Source organism: Magnolia sinica, chromosome 1 (assembly GCF_029962835.1).
Source record: "Magnolia sinica isolate HGM2019 chromosome 1, MsV1, whole genome shotgun sequence".
Taxonomy (NCBI): domain Eukaryota; kingdom Viridiplantae; phylum Streptophyta; class Magnoliopsida; order Magnoliales; family Magnoliaceae; genus Magnolia; species Magnolia sinica.
The window spans coordinates 11577209-11599710 of record NC_080573.1 but is presented as its reverse complement, the minus strand read 5'-3'; the positions used below and the strand labels follow the sequence as shown (position 1 = coordinate 11599710).

At 38.9% G+C, this 22502-nt stretch overlaps 2 protein-coding genes across 4 annotated transcripts; one reads left to right on the top strand and one right to left on the bottom strand.

Moving 5' to 3' along the window:
- Positions 1–2987: 2987 nt before the first annotated feature.
- Positions 2988–7418, bottom strand: LOC131239900 (uncharacterized). 3 transcript variants are annotated; one of them, XM_058237835.1, is made up of 2 exons: positions 7223–7418; positions 2988–3907 (listed from the first exon to the last, which is right to left on the bottom strand). In XM_058237835.1, the coding sequence occupies exon 2, from the start codon at positions 3830–3832 to the stop codon at positions 3275–3277; it is 558 nt and encodes a 185-aa protein (XP_058093818.1). In that variant the 5' UTR covers positions 3833–3907; positions 7223–7418; the 3' UTR covers positions 2988–3274. The 3 variants fall into 3 exon arrangements, with proteins under 3 accessions (XP_058093818.1, XP_058093798.1, XP_058093807.1); XM_058237815.1 differs by having other exon boundaries at positions 2988–3889; XM_058237824.1 differs by lacking the exon at positions 7223–7418 and adding an exon at positions 4612–5376 and having other exon boundaries at positions 2988–3889.
- An 11325-nt stretch (positions 7419–18743) lies between these two features.
- Positions 18744–19898, top strand: LOC131239892 (fatty acid desaturase 4, chloroplastic-like). The gene has a single exon (XM_058237804.1). It carries the CDS (start codon positions 18826–18828, stop codon positions 19735–19737), a length of 912 nt encoding a protein of 303 aa, XP_058093787.1. The 5' UTR covers positions 18744–18825; the 3' UTR covers positions 19738–19898.
- Positions 19899–22502: the final 2604 nt, after the last annotated feature.

Here is a 22502-nt window from a genome sequence, read left to right as displayed (position 1 = left end):
CCGAATCGGAGGACCGTAAGAATGCCACGCCTCCCCATTTTCGACCATCCCAGCGGTCTGATCGGTTGCAATCAATGGGTTAGATCGGATGATGGGGATCGTATGATCATGTGATTTTCACATGTGTTATGTCGGACGCGGATTAGTAATTTCACTGCTGAAGTGACGTCACCAAGTTCTGTGGGTCCCACCATGATGCGTGTGTTGTATCCACACGGTCCATCCATTTGGAGAGATCATTTTAGGGTATGAGCCAAAGAATGAGGCAGATCCAAAGCTCAAGTGGACCCCACCACAGAAAACAGTGGGTCATTATCCACGTCGTCCATTCGTTTTTACGTATCATTATAGGATATGAGCCCAAAATTGAAGCAACAGCGGATCTGTGGTGAGTAACTGAACTGTGGGTTCCACTTTGATGTATGTGTCATTATCCACGCCGTCCATTCCTTCTTACAGATCGTTTTAGGATATGAGTCCAAAATTGAACACAGACCAAGCTCAAGTGGACCACATCACAGAAAAGAGTGGGGGATTACGATGTCCACGTTAAAACCTTTCTACGGCCTACAGTGATGTTTATTTGTCATCCAACCTGTTCATAAGGTCACAAAGAAGTGAGTGAAGGGGAAAAAACAAATATCAGCTTGATCCAAAACTTCTGTGGCTGATAAGAAGTTTTCAACAATAAGTGTTTAATTTCCACTTTTTCTTATGGTGTGGTCCACTTGAGCATTGGATATGCTTTGATTTTGGGCTTAAGCACTAAAATGAGTTGGAAAAACTGATGGACGGCATGGATAAAACACATACTCATGGTGGGCCTGACAAAGTTTACTCAGTGCACAATCCACGTCCTTCAGCAACCTGATTGCCTTGGCTTCCTTCGAATGGAAGGCTATGCAAGGAGCGCGGATTGTACACAGAGTAACTCATTGAGTAAATTCTGTGGGGCCCACAGTATTATATGTGTCTTATCCGCACCGTCCATCATTTTATCTGCTCAGGGCATGAACCCAAAATTGAAGCGTATAAAAAGCTTAAGTGGGCCACGTCAGAGAAAACAGTGGAGATCATGACGTCCACCGTTGAAACCTTTCTGAGGCCCACGATGATGTTTATTTGCCATTGAACCTGTTCGGGTTTAAAGGGGAATAGGTGAGAGTAGGTTATAAGATCCCAAGGATAGTTGGGATGTCGTGTCTGGGACTCACATGGATTGTGAAGCCTCTTCTTGGAATCAGTGTTAGCGCCAGGGTTTCTGTCATCCTACTTTGGATTTCGTGCCACTAAGTGGTAGGTGATATATGGACCCCACCATGATGTATGTGATTTATCCATGCCGTCCATCTATCTTAAAATATAATTTTAGATCTTGACCCCAAAAATGAGGTAGATATAAATCTCAGGTGGACCACACTATGGGAAAACAGTAGTGATTGAATTACACCATTAAAAACCTCTTAGGGCCAACTGTGCAGTCCACTTGAGATTTGGATCAAACTCATTTTTGGGCTCATACCATAAAATGACATGGAAGAATGGGTGGCCGGCATGAATGAAACACACATCATAGTGGGGCTCACAAAGCACCTACCAGTAGTGGCAAGATGAGTAGCCAATCCGTTTCCCAAACATGAAGTGGGATGGCCTCTAAGCCATGGGATTAGATGACAATCCCTGACCCAATGTAAGCATTACATTTTGGTAATTCCATCCCACTTGAACCTGTCTAATCCCATGCTCCAAACACCCAGGTCACACAGACAGAGATCCAAAACTTCTGTGGCCCCTACACAATAAGTTTTCAACAGTAGGCGTTCAATTCCCAGCATTTCATGTAGTATGGTCCACATGGTGGGGCCAACCTGAGTTTTTGATGACTGAAACTTAGTGTGACCACAATGGATGGGCTGGATGTCTGAACTACATCTCAGTGAGCCATATAAACCATCGTGAAGGTTTCAATGGGTGGGTATCCTTATGCAATTTAAAGTTTCAAAATGTCTAAAATGTGGTCCCCACCATGGATAGACCACACCTGAATCCGGGGAATGTTCCACATATTCCCGACTGTGAGCCAATGAGATCAACCATCAGGATTCCGTAAACATGGGGCCCGCTGGTACAAAGGTATGTTCTACCCAGTAACTCCAGACAAAATTAAGATTCAGAATAAGAACGCAATAAACATTAAGAAAATATAATTGCATAGATTTTAAAATAAGGGGCCCATCAAAATAAGAAGGATTAACACTTGGATTTGCACAGCTTCAAATACTTCATATTACAAGGGCCAGAAGGTAGACATTCTGAAATCCTCCATTCTAGAGAAGCTTTGCACACGACAAGACAGAATAAGGAATGCATATTGCAAAAATTGAAACCAGAGTGCTTAAAAGCTGGAGGATTGCTCTAATCGCACCTGGGTTTTTTTAAACATATCATGCACAGAAGTCATGGCGCATACACATTGCAAATATGCAAGAAATCTGGACCGCCCATACACGGTTGACATTTGGGACCCCTTTTTATGATCCACATATGCACTGTTTGATCAGGCATCTGCTTCGCTCTGTAAGAGATAAATGTTGGGCACATCTATTACTGATTCAAATGTTTCATTAGGCGGGTCGTGATGTTGGATTCGGCATATCCCAGAAATGCTCCCATTGGTGATCCTAACTATCCAATTGGGCTCTTGATCAATGTAGATCATTGGCGGCAAATGTCCATTACCACCTGATGGGTAGAATTATCTCACAGTGGAGAGAGGAGAACATAATCCACACTGTGATGGATGCCGACCAGACCAAAAGACGGTCCGGATCACCAAACCATGGCCCCCCATCCACTGCTGACCCAACATATTGACTGTTCGGATCACCGAACAGTGACCTCAGATGCAGCAAATGTAGAGCCATCGTTGAAGCCCACACATTGTTATGTTGGGAAATCAAACAGAAATGGATGCATGCAAATCAAAGTGGAATAATATAATTAAACAACATTAATTTCTTCTTCAAAATCACCAACTGAGAAATAATAATCTATGTTTTATGTAATTCGCAAATATATCTGCTTATAACAGATCATGGTCGAAGTAAAAACATATTTCCCATCTCAACTCAAAAAGCAAAAATGCACAGATCTTAGAAACCAAACCTGTCACAAGCTGCGTTCCATCTAGACATTTGATCCCAAGAACTCCCTAGATCCTCGCAAGAGAGTAATACCTTCGAGCCCTATTTTGCATTGCGGGTGACAAAAACTCTCAACTAGATCTTTTACCTCGGTTTCGCTTGGAGGTGACAACGGACCATCCATCTTCAGCTCCCACTGATTGGTTCGGCTGTGGTTCATCCACCGCCATTTCCGATGCCTCTTCATCGGAACTTTCGTTCGTGTTCTCATCACTCACCTGTCGACTTTGAGAAACTGCTTGCACCCCAGTGTTCAATTTCCTCAACTGTTCGACTGACTCGTAATTGCCTTGAAGACATTCCTCATTCATGCTCATTATTTGCTCTGCCACCTCTTCAATGCTGCCATCCTCGATCTCTGTGTTAAATGAAAGCAACATAGCATTCTCGAGAATGTCTTCCAAGTCATCAATATAGTAGGGATCTTTGGTATCAGTGAAATGGGCGATAATGTCGGACATGAGCTGATCTGATTTCTGGCGGGAATCCCTTCCACCCCATTCATTTTGAACAGCCATCTGGAGTGCTGTCCATCGGGAGAGGACCAGCCACACTCCCTCTGACAACATAGAGAGGGACTCTGCTGTGTGGGTTTGTTGAGATGGTGGTGGGCCACTTGTTCCATCCATGAGACCTCTGTAAAACAACCCCTAGATGCTGCTGATCTTTCTGCTTCTGTCTTCTAACTATAAAGGAAATAACAACTATTTCAAAATAGTTAAAGAGAAGGTGAATGGAATTTATTTTCAGGAAGGGAGCTCACATGCCATTAAAATTTCAGCACAAGGTCTAAAAAACCCAAGATTAACCAAAAAAAAAAGTGTTTAGAGGTTTTGTTACATAATAGAAATTAAAAATGCTTTCTGGGCTCGCATCTGAAAAACATGCAATGCTTAGTGTGTGATCCAAGAATGAACACACCCTGGCCAAAAAAGAATGAGTTGTTCGATTCTTCTGGTGGGTTACAAGTGTGAGAAATACTAATGGTTGGGAAGAAACAACTTATGATCTGTATACAGTGTACGACCCACCTGATGACTTGGTCAGGTTTCACTCGTGTGCTGGTAGCCAATGAGCGTACAAAACTAAGGCCGACAATGTTATGGGAATGAAGCATGCATGTCCAAGCAAGAAAAACGGAAAAGAAATGCTATTTCAATTCATACGTGTGATTGAAGGCATGAATTGGGGTACACTTGTGTGAGATATGGGCCATGATTAGGTGGGAGGCAGGGAGCAGCATGAACAAGCTTTGGCCCATAAGTCTGGCCAATTCACTCATCAAGTAGGTCACACTAGCATGAAGAAAATGGGCAGTAAAAAAGAAATAGCCAAGAGTCATCTTCAACAGCCTAATGTGTGGAACAACCTGGATTTGGGAAAGGGGCATGTTTGCATCGAACCTTACCTGGTACCTGGGTTAGATCTAACACAGGAGTACCATGTTGGCGACTGTGCGAAGATTCTCCTCAACTGAATCATTTTAGCATTCCTCAAAGGGTAAAATGCTTGCTTTGGATCACCATACTGACTTAGAAATTCCTATTTCTTCACCTGTATGACATGATCTAGACATCATATAAAAAATGGACAATTACTGCCAGTGGCCAGATTATCTCCCCGACACCAAGGGGCCTAACGCATGAACAATATGAATTTCCATAAATGGGCCCAACATGCACAGTTTGTTGGGCCAAACTAAAAGCTTGATAGCATTCTATATTTCCCTGAGGAGATAATTCAGTTGATTATATGGAATTGTACTGCTCAGGATCTAGATTGACTCCCATGTCTGGACACATGGACAATGGATGTCCAATCGTCAATTCATCGGTCCAGCCTTCGTATGCTTTGTCGAGTGGAATATGAGACGGGGGTTTGTAGGGCTGTCAACGGGTTGGGTTCGGGTCAGGTTTGGGTGGGGCACTTAGAAGATGGGTCACTAAAGGATGGTGATGGCACATGTGGCACAATCAGTGTTTTAAATAGCTTGTACTGCATAGCATAGAATTCATCCCCTATAGAGTGTAGCGTAGCTACAATGTCTCAAAAAGTGAAATGTTGGGTATTCATACAACAAGGAGGAGGTGGATAAGTTGGCAGGGTTGTTCAGGCGCAGGGTAGATTCTTTCCCATCTACATATCTTGGGTTGCTGCTATGCATTGGTAAGCAGCTGAAGCACCTTTGGGATAGGGTGTTTTCTTGGCAAAAACCAAGACAAAAAATAAAAAATAAAAATACAGCTACTAGGAACCATTACAATTCCAACATTGAGCATACCATGTTAAGCTACTCTATAGAAAGACACCCAGTAGCCCACTCTATAACATCCCTTTTAACCCTTTTCAGAATTTGGTACAAGGATGAGCGCTTGTTGTCGAAGCACCACACGTTATGTTGCCATAAACCAGCCATAAGCAACAACCTCCATACCGATAATCTATTTTTCGCGAAACACATTCTGTGCCATGCCCATACCACATGTGGAACTGATTGTGGCAAAACCCAAGCCACCTCGAAGAGGTTGACAATATGAGTCCACAGCCGGGACACAAAGGGGCAATGCAAGAGCAGATGGTCGACTGATTCCGCCCCACACATGCAAAGAAGACAAAAGTTGGGGAGAATCATGCCTCTTTTTTGAAGATTGTCGAGGGTTAGAATCCTCTTCCTACCCGCTAGCCACAAGAATGGAAAGAAATTTTCATGGTAGACGAGTAGGTATTTGTTGTTGGGGGGAGATTAAAGCTGCCATGTCTAAATAAACATAATTCAAAATCTAACCATGTAGAATCAAAGCAATTAACCATGTAGAAGCATATGTTGATAACAACTCATTTATAGAGCTAGATCATATATGATTCAAATTGTTGGAAGCAACTGACCCACTTTTATAAAAACATATCTGCATTTCTTTTTGGGTGTTCCCCATCTACAGTTAGACGTGCATTTTTTTGGCACCACATTCCAATTGCTAAGGTCCCTATGAATCATATTGCAATACTTTTGGGTGCACTCTAATAAACTTCCATGATTTTGGGATTTGTTGCAAGGAAATGTAAGGAGGGAAGAGAAAATAGGCCTCAATGACACTCTCTTTCCCACATAAAGGTTTAGCCAGTGGTAGTCAATGAAGTATGGTTTCCTTGAATTTTCCTTTACATGAACTTTCGGCTGTGGTTGGTGTTTGGAAAAAAATTTCATAGAAAGATTTTCCATGGAGCCACAAAAGTATAATGACTTGTCGTTAGCCACGTTGTGGGCCACTTCGTGCGGCCCTATATAATGATGTTGGCAAAAATATAATGCTGATTTTCCGAGTCTTTCGTGGATAGAGAATGCACCAAAAATCGCTGAAAAAAATAGGTGGATGTTGTGGATGGTAGATACATCACCTTAGCCCAAAATTGCCCAAGACATCAACACACTACCTTTGAGTATGGTGTTGGCAACACCACCTAATTCACTTACCATCTCAACCTACCAAAAGTGAACACGGTTTGGCTAGTGACCCCAATTCCATCATGATGTATCTAATTTATATCCATACTTTCCATCCATTTTTCCAGCTAAGTTTATAGCATGAGCCAAAAGACCCCAATTCCATCATGATGTATCTAATTTATATCCACAATGTCCATCCATTTTTACAGCTCAGTTCATAGCATGAGCCAAAAGATGAGTCAAATCCAAATCTTAACTGACAATTTGAATCCAAGGTCATATTTCAATGATTCAAGCTGTTCATATAATGGACCTGTTTGTAGCAGTGGGATGTTAAAAAAAAAAAAAAATCATTTACAATGGGATTTTTAACTTGTTAATCATTTAAATCATTTTGTTTTGGTTATGGACTCCAACAATTTGAATCATATATGATACCACTTTTATAAAAACATAAATGAACAATCCACCCTAAAATCCCAAAAACCCTAAATCGGCATTGTGAGAGAGAGAGAGAGAGAGAGAGAGAGAGAGAGAGAGAGAGAGAGAGAGAGAGAGAGAGAGAGAGAGATACCTCAATGTTCGTGGAGTTTTTAGCCTTCAACCACAGATTCAGAGAGAGTGAGAGGGCGTGCGTGGGTAGGTCGGTCGGCAACAAAATCTTGGGTGGGGATAGAGAGAGAAAGAGTGGGAAGAAAGATCGAGCTAGGAAGAGACAGAGGAGGGAGAGAGATCGACAGGAAGAGAGAGAGGAGGAGAGATCTGTAGGAAGAGAGAGAGGAGAGAGGGGACTAAGGGCGAGAGAGGGACAGAGACAGAAAGCAGGGAGAGAGAGGAGAGCGGGTGAGAGAGAACAGAGAGAGAGGAGAGCACTCAGGGCCGGAGCTCGCCCTAACCCTCATCGGACGCGGATTGCGTACTACCCCCGCCTGGACGGGAATCCGTCCGCGGAGGGATCTGTGGGACCCACCATGACGTAAGTGTTTCATCCACGCCGTTCAAAGATTTTATAATATAATTTTAAAGTAAAAGAGTGAAAATTAGATGATTATAAAAGTCCAGTGGACCACACCAAAGGAATCTTCACTGATAATGACACCCACCGTTGAAACCTTTCTAATGGCCAACGTGATGTTTTCTTTCCATCCAACCTATTCATAAGGTCATGTAGACGTGGATGAAGTGAAAACAAAAATATCATCTTGATCCGAAACTTCTCCATCTCCAAATAAGTTTTTAATGGTGGACATTCAATCCCCATTTTGTGGTCCACTTAAGCCTTGGACCTGCCTCACCATTTAATAATTAAAATGATATGAGAAAAGATTTGAACTGTGTGGATTAAATAATTACATCACGGTGGGCCCCACAGAGCCCCGCCCGGACGGGACGCAATCCGCTTCCACTCTCATCAACGGACGCGGATTTTTTTCGCAGGAGTTCGGTGCCGGGATGCTAGGTGGGTCCCACCGTGATGTTTGTGAGAAATCCACACTGTCCATACGTTTTGGGAGATCATTTTAGGAGATTATACCAAAAATGAGGTGTATCCAAAACTCAAGTAGGCTGTACGAGAGGAAATAGTGTAGATTTAGTGACCACCGTTTGAAACATTCGTATGGCCACAGTTTGATCTGAGGCGAAGTTTTTGGTTTTTTTACTTCATCAGAGTAGTAATAACCTTATAAACGGTTTGGATGGCATATAAATATCAAAGTAGATCCTAGGAAAGTTTCAACGGTAAAAAGACTCTTTCCCCGGGTTTTCCTCTTTTCCGGCCCACTTGAATTCTGGATCCAACTCATTTTTGTTATAACATTCTAAATTGATCTCCCAAAACGGATGAACGGTGTGGATTTATCACAAACGTTACGGTTGGACCCACCTAGCATCCCAGGGCAGGAACTTCCTCGAAAGCCTTTGGCCGGAAATCCGCGTCCCTCGACAACGGGGTTCCGAAATTGGGATTGTGTACTGAGTAAACTCAGTTGGGCCTACCTTGAATGTATGTAGTCCATCTACGCCGTCCATCCGTTTTTCTAAATAATTTAATGGGTTGAGCCCAAAATCAAAGCATATACAAAGATTAAGCGGTTCATACCACATGAAACAGTGGGAATAATGATTTCCGTTGAAACCTTGCTAGGCTCCACAGTGATGTTTATTTGTCATCCAACCTGTTCATAAGATCATACAGATATGGATGAATGGAAAACATAAAATTAAGCTTGATCCAAAACTTATGTGGCCCCTAAGAATTTTTCAACCGTAGATGTTCAATTCACACTGTTTCCTGTTGTGTGGTCCATTTGTGTGTTGGATATGCTTCATTTTTTGGCTCAAGCTCTAAAATTATCTGATAAAATGGATGGATGGAGTGGATCAAATACATAAATCATGATGATCCTTATAGAGTTTACTCAGTACCCGTAGTATGCAATCGGCTTCCGGCCGGCCGGCCCAAGGATAATTAGGGTTTCCGCTCCTTAAAACATTTATAATCATATATTGGGCCCACCTATATATAATTCACAGATCCAGACCATTCATTATGTGTGTCCCACTTGGATGAGGGGCCAGACCAAGTTTCAACCACACCCAAAATTCATGTGGGCCCCACTAAGTACTTTTATATATTTTAGGATGTCTTCGCATATTTTTAGATGATATGGCCTACCTGAGTTTCGTATACAGATGATTTTTTAGATATCTCATAACATAAAGGGAACACATCAAATGCACGGTGTTAATGTTCGACACGCATCATGATGGAGCCCCAGAGAATTTACTAATGCCAATTCTTAGGTTTTCACTATGTTGAGTTGGGTCACAATTTTGACTTAAATATTTGGCCCATTTTAGATATATGATCCATTCACTCTATTTTACTAATCAATACCATCAATTTGACTAGTTACTCGCCCCGATCGATCACGCTACATATGAGAAAGATATTATGCATACAAGATTGATAAACAATATGATGTGACATATCCTACGAACCAATGGTTAGATTTGAGTAAAATTTAATTTAAACATCTGAAGTTATTTACTCTTCAATTTGGATTGATCAAGTGTTTTGGACTAATTTGATTCGTTTGAAGTTGTAATGGGTTGAATTTTGTAGTATATTCTAATTAGCACGTTATGAATACATTTGACCGTTCCTATCAGATCAACTTTAGAATGACTTAATCATAGAATTAGATCAATCTCGTCATTATAAGTGTAGCATCCTGAAAAATTTCGTGCAAAGACCCGAGCATCACCTCAATCAGAATTCTCTTTGGACTCAATCCTTTAGAAATTTAATGTGTATTAGCTAGCGCTAAACTCGATTACTTGTGAAATTAGCACCAATCACTTTAAATTCGATTTGTAATACCCAAAACCTGTAAAATCGTTAGCGCTACATTACCCTGAAATCTAGGATTCAACGCTAAATCCAGTTGCTCTCGGGAGTACTTTGAAACTTTGTATCGGACCTGGACCGCGCGTCGAAAGTCCGATAGCGATAAACTTAGACAATTATGATCACCTTGTTGGGCTTGACAATCACCTCAAAAATTAAGTCCAGATGATATCCTGAGACGATTTGCTTGAGTCTGGAGTAAAGAGTGTGAGAAAGGTGAAATTATTTAGAAATTAAATATAAATTTAAGAAATTTGAGTCGTGTCGCTTGCGCGCCGATTTTAAGCATTCTGACCCAAATTTACCTTTGAATCAGGGAAGATGACCCACACATGTCAAAGTGCTTGTGGCCTTGATCGAGTTTCGGTGACCGTTGAATTGAAATTGGTCCGCCATGAGCGATCTGGAAACCCGATCGGACTGAAAACTTAACTTACTTAAGATCCAATATTAATGAGCTTAAGTCCGACCGCACTCAGAAAAAAGACCTCCAGAAACGCTCCATTGGATCGAAATAGACCCGATTTGGTTATAACCTAAGTATACCTTGGCCTTGGGGCTATTTCCATCAATTTTAGGCCTATATAAAGACCTTAAACCCTCACTCTCAATTCCATACGAATTTTCTAAACCCTAACTAAGATAGAGAGAGGAAAAGAGAGAGAAAGTGAGAGAGAAGTTGGTGAATCATCTTGGAATTCTTTCCAGTTACTCTGCGTACCTAATCCATCGCATCTGAATCGTTATTCCGGCGATTCTAATCTCATTTTTGGGTAAGTCAATTAAACTCTAACTTGTTTTGGAGCTTAGAATAGTCTAAGTATTGATATAGCTAATTTACTTCATGCCTTAGGTTATCTAGTCGCCGTTGACGAAGACTTATCGTCTAAATCAGATTCGTTGTGCAATTTCTGGTTTAAGGTGCGGACTATATTCGTATAGGTTATGGTTTTCAAAGCTTTCAATATTAGTTAATGATTTATTACTGACATGGGCGTCATTTCACATGCCAAATGCGATATCTGTTTCGTTTTACGTATATAGATAATCTATGTTGTAAGTAGTGTGATTCATGTGTTTGTTGAAATGTTTGTATGCATTTGGAATTTGGCATTGTGATTGCCATGATTAATTGTCATAGGAATATGATTATTATTTATGCGACAACTCCTTGTCAAAAGGATTTGCCCTAATATGTACTATGGCCGACATATGTGATGTATGTTGCCAAGTGTAGTCTAAGTGTTTATGAAAATGTCTGAATGAGTTCGTATTTAGTAAGGTGTGAATCATGAGGCAGTTGAGATATGAAATCCCAATTACCTTACTTATGTATACTATTTCCTCCATGAATTGCTTAGTCTAACCATCCATGTTGGCTATGTGTATAATTTCCTTCGTGTAAGTTATTAATTTTACCGCTTCACTTATGAAATGCATGTGTATGGATTCTCGTTATCTTGCATCTTATAACATGTTTGCTATTATGGTTGAATGTGTATGGGGCCATGTTATGGTCCAGGCAATCAGTAACAGGCATTGAGATCGTGGTTGAGATTCATTCGTCACGTGGGACGTGTTTGACGAACCCGAGTCGTATTAGGGTTGTCGCTAGTGGTTTGGCCACACGGAGTGTTTGCACACTTCATGTCGTTCAACTCAACGTGCGCTCGTGCTAGTCGAGCTTGTCAAATAATCCAATTGTCCCGATAGATGTTCATCATGTATGTACGCTACTGTTTGAATCTAGGGTACCAAACTTACCAGTGCAATCCCGTTAACCATGGTACCTCGATCCGCTAAGACTCATGAGCCGAGCATGGTGGTATGGGACACCATGGTCGAGCTGTCGGCCTACGCTGGGGTGACGAGCCTCCCTGTAGTGACCAGTGAGCAAACCAGACTCGTGAGCTGATTATGGTGGTATGGGACACTATATTCGTGCTGTCGGCCTACATTGATTGGTGACGAGCCCTTTGTAGTGACCTCGAGCATACCTTGATACTGCATTGAGGCAACGAGCCTTATTGTAGCAACTAAGGTATGATTAAGTATGCATTGATTGGTGACGAGCCCTTTGCAGCGACTTAGAACCATAATATCGTATGAGATTGTCTAGGACTGACGACCCTAAAATGGATCATTGTTTGGGAATTGATATAAGGAAGGTACCTTAGCTTTCCAATCCTGCTGTATAAAAAAAGGACTAATAACAACTTGGTAATCATGTTCATGCACCGCATTGCATGTGCCTTGGCGTTGTGAAGCACTGCGGGAGGTTGTCATGCGTACCTTAAGATGAAGATGTTGAGGGAGTGTAGGCGAGGGCATGCATCATTTCTACATACATCCTTACATTAACAAGAGTAATTAGGACATGTTTGATTGTATTACCTTATAATTACTGCTTGATTGAATTGATAACATGTTAACTTTTACTGTATAGTTCCACTGAGTTGATCACTCACTCCCACGTTCTGAGACGGTGTTTAAACACCAACCAGACTTTGTCTTAGATGCAGATGATGATGCGACCCATGAGGCAGAGCAAGAGTATGAGGATGATGAGGAGGCGTTCTCTTCTATGCCGTTCTCAGGCGGGTTCATGTGAGCCGTGTCCTGAGCTACGGGGATTCAGGGTTATTGTTGCAGTGGTTTACTTCGTTTTGATACTTATATTTTGAAACAAACACTTGTAATTATGACCTGACAGAGCATACATATCTCAGAGACTTATATATATACATATATTTCTTCAGTCTTCCGCTTGCATATTTCACCTGTCCTTGGATTATGTTTGCAGTTTTGGCTTAATCTACTTCATGTGTTATGCACTAACACAGATAACATACATTCATCATTACATATGTTGCATAAGTGATGTTTTGAAACTCGGGAGCTGAGTTGTATTCGACCCCTGAATTTCAGGGTGTTATAATAAGTTATTCTTGCCATTACAATTCATTATAAGTTATTTTTGCAAATTCTCATTTTTTACCAAACTTTTCAATTATCTTCAAAATACAAATCAGCAATTTTATATAAAATTTTCAAATTTTTTTTTCAAAATCACTTCACTTTTTTATCCTTTTTTTTTTTTTTTTTTTTCAAAATCTCATGTTTTCTCAAACATTGTCAAATTTTCTTCAAAATTTTGAACTTTTTTTCAATAATCACAATTTTATTTTTAAAACTTCACAATTTTTATTTTCAAAATTTCAAATTTTTGCCAAAAATCTCAGTCTTTTAAAAATCTTTTCTTCTTTTTCAAAATCTGAATCTTTCACAATAATTGTTTTCAAACTTCTCAAAAATTTTGTTTTCAAAATAACAATTTTTTTCAAAATCTCATTTTCTTTTACAAAACTTCTTAATTTATTTCAAAATACAAAATCTCAATTTCTATATAAAATTCTCAGAAAATTTCGAACTTATTAATTTTATCGAAACTTCTCAATTTTTTTGAAAATGCAATTTATTATTATTATTATTATTCAAACTTTGATTTAACTAGTTACTCGCCACGATCGAGTCTCAGATGAGAAAGATATTAGCTGAACAAGATTCATAAACAATATGATGGGCCATATCTTGCGATCCAATCGTCAGATTTGAGTTTAAGGTCAGTTTTGATTATCCGAAATTAGTCTAGATCCAGACAAACTGATCATGCCCATTTAAAGAGTGTTTTGGATGTATTTGATTTGTTTCGAGTCATATTGAGCCAATTTTTTTCTCTATCTTATTAGTACGTACGTTTCGAACATACTCGACTGTTCAGAACAACCTTAGCATGTCCCAATTACACTTCATTATACTTGGGCTATCATTTTTTCACAAGTGAATCTGTGCGCATAAATGGTTAAAGATCAATTAGTGGATGTGCCTAGTAATTTAGTAAAAAATCTTTTTTTTTTTCACAGATAAATCTCAATTTCCTTTTAAAAATAATAATTTTTTCAAAATGTATATTTTTTTAATATTAATTTTTCTTTCAAAACTTTTAACAAAATCTCATTTTTCTTATCAAGCTTTTTAGAATTTTTTTAAAATACAAATTCTAAATTTTTATTTTTAAAATCTCAAAAAATTTCCTCACATCTGTTTTTTTTTTTCTCAAAAATTTTAGGATGCCAATTTTTTTTTTTTCTTCAAAAGCACCATTTTGTTTTCAACTTTTCAATTTTCTTTTTCAAAATGATATTTTTTGTCAAAATCTCGGTGTTTTTCTAAATCATTTTTTTTTTTAATTTCAATTTTTCTTGAACAATTTCAATTTTTTTTCAATATCACAATTTATTTATTTTTAACTTCTTTATTTTCCTTTTCAAAATATCAATTTTTTATATTAAAGTATCAATTTTTTAATCTCTTTTTATCTTCATAATTTCAATTCTTTCGAACTTCTCCATTTCTTTTTTAAAATATTTTTTTCGAACTTGTCAATTCTTATCGAACTTCTCAATTTTTTTTTTCAAAATACGAACTCTTATTTTCTTTTTCAAAATATTTTCAATTTTCAAAGTTGTCAAAATTTTCAAAATTTTTAATCTTTTTAATTTCTTTTTCAAGATATCATTTTTTTCTCGAAATCAAGTTCTTTTTTCCAAAATTATCAACTTTATTAATATTCTTTTCTTCTTCTTCTTCTTCTTCTTCTTTTTTTTTTTTTTTTTTCAAAAATCTAGATTTTTATTAAATCATGGTTTTTCTTTTTCAAAATCTCAATTTTTCTCAAACATTGTTAATAATAATAATTATTTTTTATTTCTCAATGATTTTTTTGTAAAGATAAATTTTTTTAAACTTCTTAATATTCTTTTTCATGTGATATTACAAAGCATTTAAATATTAGTTTTAAAGAAAAAAAATTAATAATAATTTCCACTCATTTGATATAAAAACAAAAATAAAATTCATTGCATTCAATCAATTGATACAAAAATAATCTTAGATACGAATAAGTACAATTAAATCACTGGAATTCTATTAAAAAACAATTCTTAGCTTACAATAAAACATAATTTTCCACAATTTTTAAAGAACAAGAAAAAAACAAATGTTCGGGCAAAAGACATTTTATGACGAACCATGATCCATCGCAAAAGCAGCCAAAATCTGTCGCTAACTATTATTTTGGGTGGAAATTTGTGACGGATCGAAATCCATCGCAAAATCTTAATTTGCGATGGACCAAAATCTGTCGTAAATCTGATTTTAGCGACGGAATTTGGTCTGTTGCTAAATTCCTCGACTCAAAAAAAGGCCTACGAAAATTCGAAAAAACGTTGTGACGGACATTTCCAATAGCGACGGATTAAATCCGTCGTTAAATAAAACCTTTTTTGCGACGGACCAACTCCGTCGCAAAATCCGTTGCAATTTAGGCATAGTGCCAACCATACTGATTTGGAACTTGTGATGGAATAAGATGGCCATTTTTGCCTTTGATTTCCTTTTATGTTGTGGAAGTATTTGGAATTGTAATTGGGATTTAGTACTCGTGGGTTTGTTTGGAGAAAGAGAAGGCTGCAGTTGCTGGTAGCATGGATTTTTGATTTTTTAAATTTTTTTTTCATATTATCATATACCTTAATGGCCTATTACAGGTTGATGGGTTGTTGTACATGGTCAAAGTACAGCCAGTTTAAAAAACAAGCCTTAATTTTTAAGCCTAACCCAACCCTCGGGCTTAATAATCTAGCCTAAGCTAGGCTCATTGACAGCTTTAGTTGTGACCCTTCAGTGGTGTACATTTTCACACTTATAGAGTAAAAATTGCTTGATTTGGTTTGGAAAACTATACTTCAATGCTAAATGTAACCATGATGAGTTACAAGAGTTTCAACACTGACGTCATGAGTTCTGAGTATCTGTTGTGGTGTGTGTGTTAAAAAGAAGTATAATGAGTCACCCAATAGAAGTTCGTAGAGCCAAAACTTAGGCCTATTTGGGAGCATGGATTTGGAACCCCCTGGATTTAGAATCCTCCCCCGTGTTTGACACTCTGAATTTAGAATTTCCTGTAATCCAAAAGTAGCCATGCATAGTATATTTATAGGAATTTGAATTTAATTTCTAAATCAACTTTAATATCTCCAATTAGTGTATGTATGTAATGTTTGACACAATGATTGTAATAAGTCCATAGAAATATATACTTTGCCTAAAAATGATGAAATTCTAACTCTCGGATGAGCTACAAGTGTAGGATCACATCAGAGTGATTAACCAATGATTTACATGGACAGTGTTTGGATGAAGCAAATCATCCTATTAAAGTAATTATAGTAATGCAATTGATAATCTAATTGTTTTAGATATCATCAGTGGCCCATGTGTCCAATAGATTAGTAGCATGTAATCCTATCTTTCACCTTGGATTTCAAACCTTTTCTTTAAGACCCCATAAACATATTAGGGGATTTGAAATCCCCTCAAATCCCCCTAAATCCATTGTGCCAAACAATCCCTTAAAATTTTGGAGCTTTGCTGCATGTCATGCAGGAAAAAGCAACATGATGCTTGCACTATTTGGTTGCGAATGGAGTGCACAAGTAAGGCTATCAATGGGCTGAGTTTACACGGTGCCAAGTTCACTCCAAGCCTAACCATGTAATAGAAATCAAGCCAAGTGTAGCCCGAGCTTGTCATGAGGCCAAAATGGACAAGCCCGGGCCTGACCCAATAAGCTAAATACCCATTTTTGAGATGTCTCCGGATTACGATCAATAACTTAAATTGTTAAGGGCAAGCTTGATGTTTAGATTCTTCATATGAAACTCACTATCTTTATTATTATTATTATTATTATTATTATTATTATTATTATTATTATTATTATTATTTTAAAATTGGAATTTGGAACTAATGACGCCAAGGGATCCCATCCCTACTTAAGGAAAGAGTCTCATCCAATCTTACTCTATTTCAATCTTAAATTTAATTTTGAATTCATTTCTAAATATAAATTTTAGAATTTAAATTAAACATAGAGAGAAATGAAAAAAAAAGGCAAATGGGGAAAATATGTGAGTAGAGCTGGGCATCGAGTCGAGTCGAGTCGGATCGAGTTAGGGTTGACTCGACTCGATCTTGTTTTGAAATAGGCTTGACCTGAACTCGATCCGACTCAATACCGAGTCCAGCATGCCTAACTTAATCTGAGTTCGATTTGGCCTGGATTGATCTGGACCAAGTCCGATCTGGTCAGAAGTACCGAGTCGGGTCGAGTTGGCACCGAGTCGGATTGAGAGATGTGGGAGGGAGGGAGTGGAGAGGAGAGAGAGGAGGAGGAAGAGGAGGAAGAGCGGAAGAGGAGGAGGAGGAGGGTGATGGTGGTGAGTGGTTGCTGGGCTTGGAAGAGGAGGATGAGGGAGAGAGAGAGAGATAGAGAGAGATTTTGGGATTGGGTCGGGGTAGGGTTAGAGAGTTGGGTCGAGTCAGGTTTCGGATCGAGTCGAGTGTAACCGGATCGGGTGTCGGTCGAGTCACTGGGTAACTCAAACTCGACTCAGTTTGAGTTCGGATTGGGCGAAGCCTACTTGGTTTGGATCGACTCACCCATTCGGTTTGGGTCAAGTTGGACAAGTCAAGTTACCCGGATCGAGTAGTCCGGTGCCCACCTCTATACATGAGGGACCCACCATTAGTAGTTGACCACATGTCGTCCACATGGGCATATGTCCAAAACGGCTCATTAGAGGGATGGGTGGATCTGATTTACGCTTACCTCAGGTAGCGATCAGTTATTAGTGCAAGTTAGGATAGCGCAGTCCTTACAATAAAGAGGCTACGACTGGAAATAGATGAAAGGTGACGATTTCTTTGCCGGCGGCTTTTTTTTAGATGTGACTGGTGTTTAGGACCTTAGCGTGTTGGGTGAGGGGCCTCACATAGTCCACTCAAACAAGTCTTGCGGGAATGACCATTAACCCAGGGGCAGTACTTACCACCGAAAGTCTGTGGGAGGGGGCTTTTGGTCCTTCTCCCAAAAGAAATGAATGTAAAAGGCACTTGAATTGGCAGGTACTATGGAGCCCACTGCGATGTATGTATTTTATATCCATGCCGTCCATATGTTTTTACAGATTATTTTAGATATGAATCAAAAAATGAAGTAGATCCAAAGGTCAAGTGGACCACGCCACAGGAAACAGTGGGAGTAATGACACCTTAGAATCTTTTTAAGGTTCATTGTGATGTTTATTTTCTATCCAAACCGTTGATTAGGTCACACATATATGGATGAAGGAAAAACACAAATATCAGCTTGATCCAAAATTTTTATGGGCCCCAAGATGTTTTAAATGTTGGTCATTCAATCACCACATTTTCCTGTACTGTGGTCCAATTGAGTTTAGAATATGTTTCATTTTTTGGTTCATGCACTAAAATGATCTGTAAAAACAGATGAACGGCGTGGATATAATACATGCATCACGATGGGCCCTACAATGGAAAGCTCACCAGCAATCCACTTCCCTTGAACTCTGTCCACACGCTTAAAGTCACACTGCTACGACAACCTTATACACATGACTCCAATCACTCGAGTCTTCCACGCACTTCCACACGTAACAAACGTGTGACTCTCACCAATACACGTTCGTGCGATGTTCCTCGTACCACGTATGCACACCCAAAACCAATGCTACTTCCTACTCTCTCTTATCACCACACATTCCTTCCATTCCTCTCAACCATTGCCCTTTTTATTCATTGTCTAAGCCCATCCATACCCCATTCCATATCGCCCGTTCTCAATGTCAGTCTTGCCTCAGCAATGGCACCCCTTGAGGCGCCCATATCACACCCACACGTGTCGCTACCTTGGCCCACCATGCATACGTGCGGCGATCACCACCACCACTCCCCAAAGAGACCTTTCTCTCATCGAACCACACGTGCCAACATCACCCACTTTAGCTACGACCACTCCAAGAACGCATTCTGCCAGCGAACCTAGCCTACGTTCTACATGGGCTCACCGAGCCTGGGTCATGACCGGGTGCACCTCCGTTCTTGTTTCACTAGCGAAGTCCACGGTCGCAGCCACGGGTTCTGGCATGTGGCTCGAACCATTGCTCGCGGGCTTGCTTGGGTACGTACTAGCAGACTTCGGCACAGGTGTATACCACTGGGCCATCGATAACTACGGCGATGCATCAACGCCCGTTTTCGGTTCCCAGATCGAGGCCTTCCAAGGACACCACAAGTGGCCCAGGACGATCGCACGGCGGCAATTCGCCAACAATCTTCACTCGCTCGCACGTGCCACAGCATTCGTGCTTGTGCCCATCGACTTACTGCCTAGTGATGGGATTGTGCACACGTTCGTTGCAGTGTGCTCGGGCTGCATCATGTTTAGCCAGCAGTTCCATGCATGGGCCCACAGTACCAAGAGCCAATTGCCACCGTTGGTTTTGACATTGCAAGATGCAGGCGTGCTGGTCTCACGTGCGAAGCATGTGGCACATCACCGTTCCCCCTACAACAACAACTACTGCATCGTTAGCGGCGTGTGGAATGAGTTCTTGGATGACCGTAGATTTTTTGAGGCTATGGAGATGATCGTGTTCTTTAAGTTCGGAGTGCGGCCACGATCATGGAGTGAGCCTAATTCCAATTGGGCGGAAGATGGTGATGCCACGTCAGCACAGACTGTACATGTGTGATCCAATGGTGGAGCGCAATTACACGCATGAAAGGTCACACGAGTGGAATAAGTGGCCCATTTTTTGCATGTTCGAGTTCCGTAAATCAGCTTTTCATGCAAATGTCTTCATTAATTTTGATTGTTCAATAAATGTTAATACGAAAATTGATATTTTATTACGGATGGTGGACGCAGTACTGAATATCATTTATTACAAACGTGCCTTTGTGTAGGTCATCCGTACCATGAATACGGTAGGCCCCACCATGATGATGGCCCTTCTCCAAAATTAGGCTGATCTGCTCATTAGTTGGACCACACGTGTATGTTAAGTAAGGCTGTTGGCTGTTGGTAGTGTACCCGTGTATGGTGGGGCATACCGTTTTCATGGTACACTAGTATGATAGAAAAGGCATGTTTCTAAGGATTGAGGGCCTGGTTTCCACCGTTAAATGGCACATGTGGGATTGATCTGGGCCACTCATCAATAGGTAGCCTGTACCATGAACATTCCATATGACAAAAATAATGGGAGTATATTCTTCAGGTGGGCCATGCATCTACTTTAAATCTGAAATGTTGGATTTTTTAAATGTGATTTTGTAACAACCTGTTTTTTTTTTTTTTTTTTTTGTGGAAACCAACCCCATTGTTTGCTTTCGTGTGGCCCACTTGAGTTTTGGATCAGCCTCATTTTTGGCCTCATGTCCTCTCATGGCCAGGTCAAGATGATGGACGAAGTGGATTTATAGTATCATTAGTAGGACCCACCACATCTTAAAAAGAAAAAAGGAAGAAAAAGACAAAAAAAAGGAAATTATGTACCGTGCCGGAACCAACCCACTCTTCGACTCTCTTCATTCTTCCTTTTTCGTAAGGTAATAGGCACTGGATCCTCCTAAAATTGAAACTGTCTCATATTCTTTACTCTTTCATTCCGTTTCTCACCCGCTTTTAAAAAGAAAGAAAGAAAGTACGAAAGAAAACAAAGAAACAATCAAATCAAAAGGAGAGAGAGAGAGAGATGATAAGGAGAGCTTTGTAAATCAAGAGAGAGATAGATATTGAATCGGGCCTTTCAACTTGGATCAACAAAATTTTTTTAAAAGGTAGGTGATCTTATACGAATTTAGAATTTTATATTTCTATGCTTTTAAATTCTAATTTTCATGAAATTTTATTTATAATTAATTAATTAAAATTCATATAATAAGTTAGTTAATCCTTTACTTTTAAATAAATTATTTTGCATTCTTGGTATGCTTCTAACTCATATATGAAAATTTTTGATGCTTTTGTTTATTAAATTTTTGTTATATATATATATAAAATTTAAAATATAAAATTCTTAAGGATTATTAATTTTAAATTATTACTAAAAATATTTACATAAATTTATGGTTTCAATTTGTTGTAATTTATATACTCTTTTAAATTGAACAGCTTTACCATTAATAATATAAAACTCACTTTAAATTTATGGATTTATTAATTAACTGAAATTTCTTTATATTTAACTTCAAATTAATTCAAAAATTTATAAAAATAATAATAATTAATGTTATAAATTAATTAACTTAAATACAAATTATAAGAAAATTTGGTGTATATAAATTAAATTAGTAACATAAATCCTCTTGAAGATTTTAAAATTTTAATTTGATGTATTGATTAACATTTTGAAATAATTAATTCAATAAATCTAACATCTACAAAATATAGATCTGATACTTTAGATTAGTTGATTTATTAACCTAAATCAAGAAATACCTTAAGATGTTTAATTAAATTATAAGTTTATATTATAATTTAATTTGTAGTTACTATTTATAAAATTAATAGTTTCGGGCTGAGCTTGGTATTAGCTTTTTGTGTCAGCTCATCTTACACAACGGATATGTTGATGACTTGAGGAGCCCGTTCAAGCGATTCTCGATTAGTGTTATTCTAAGATTCCCTCCTTCGTGGCCGGTTGCTCCTTGTAACACGTCACTTGGATTTCCCCCGTAACATATACCATGAATATTCCATATGATACAAATAATGGGAGTATACTCATCAGGTGGGCCATGCATCTACGTTAAATCTGAAATGTTGGATTGTTTTTAAGTGTGATTTTGTCTCATACGAGTGTACTCTGATCTCCCTCATCAGCGGACCAAAACAATTTTTGGTCTACGGCATGTTGTGTCACAGTGTACACTATCTGATGAACGGTCCTGATCTTTGCATGCATCCGATGGAAGGAATGATTTCCCACCGAGGTTTTTAACTCAGATGATCTTCTTGATGGAAAATCAGTGGCTCTCAAGTGTCTGTCTCTCTGTCTTTCTCAACCAGTGACATAGCTTAAAAGACACGGACGCAACTTGCCTGCAATCATTGTGAAAATATCCCCGAGATTTTGAATGTCTCACGATATGTGGTAATATATAAATTTGCCAAATTTCTAATGCAAGATTTTCAAAATCACGTCCATTTTAGCGTAAAATTTTTTAGAAGTTTACATAATTTTGAAACTTCTTATGATAATATTTTATTTTCAGCAAAAATTTCCTGACAGTATTGCGAGTAAACGCCATAATAGGAAGACCTCCCGGAAAATTCATGCCGAGAAATTGCCGAGTGCGAGATTTGTGGATGTGCGTGTAACCCGGGTTAAAGCCTGCTATGGGTCTACCGTGATCTTTTTGTTACATCCACTCCGTTCATCTGTTTTAGTAGCTCATATGAAGTCATAAGTCAAAATATAAGGGAGTTTAGATAGCTCATATGAAGTCATGA

Excerpts from the sequence above, each read along its gene's own strand:
- LOC131239900 (XM_058237835.1), bottom strand. The coding sequence starts at position 3,832 with ATGGATGGAACAAGTGGCCCACCACCATCTCAACAAACCCACACAGCA.
- LOC131239892 (XM_058237804.1), top strand. The coding sequence starts at position 18,826 with ATGTCAGTCTTGCCTCAGCAATGGCACCCCTTGAGGCGCCCATATCAC.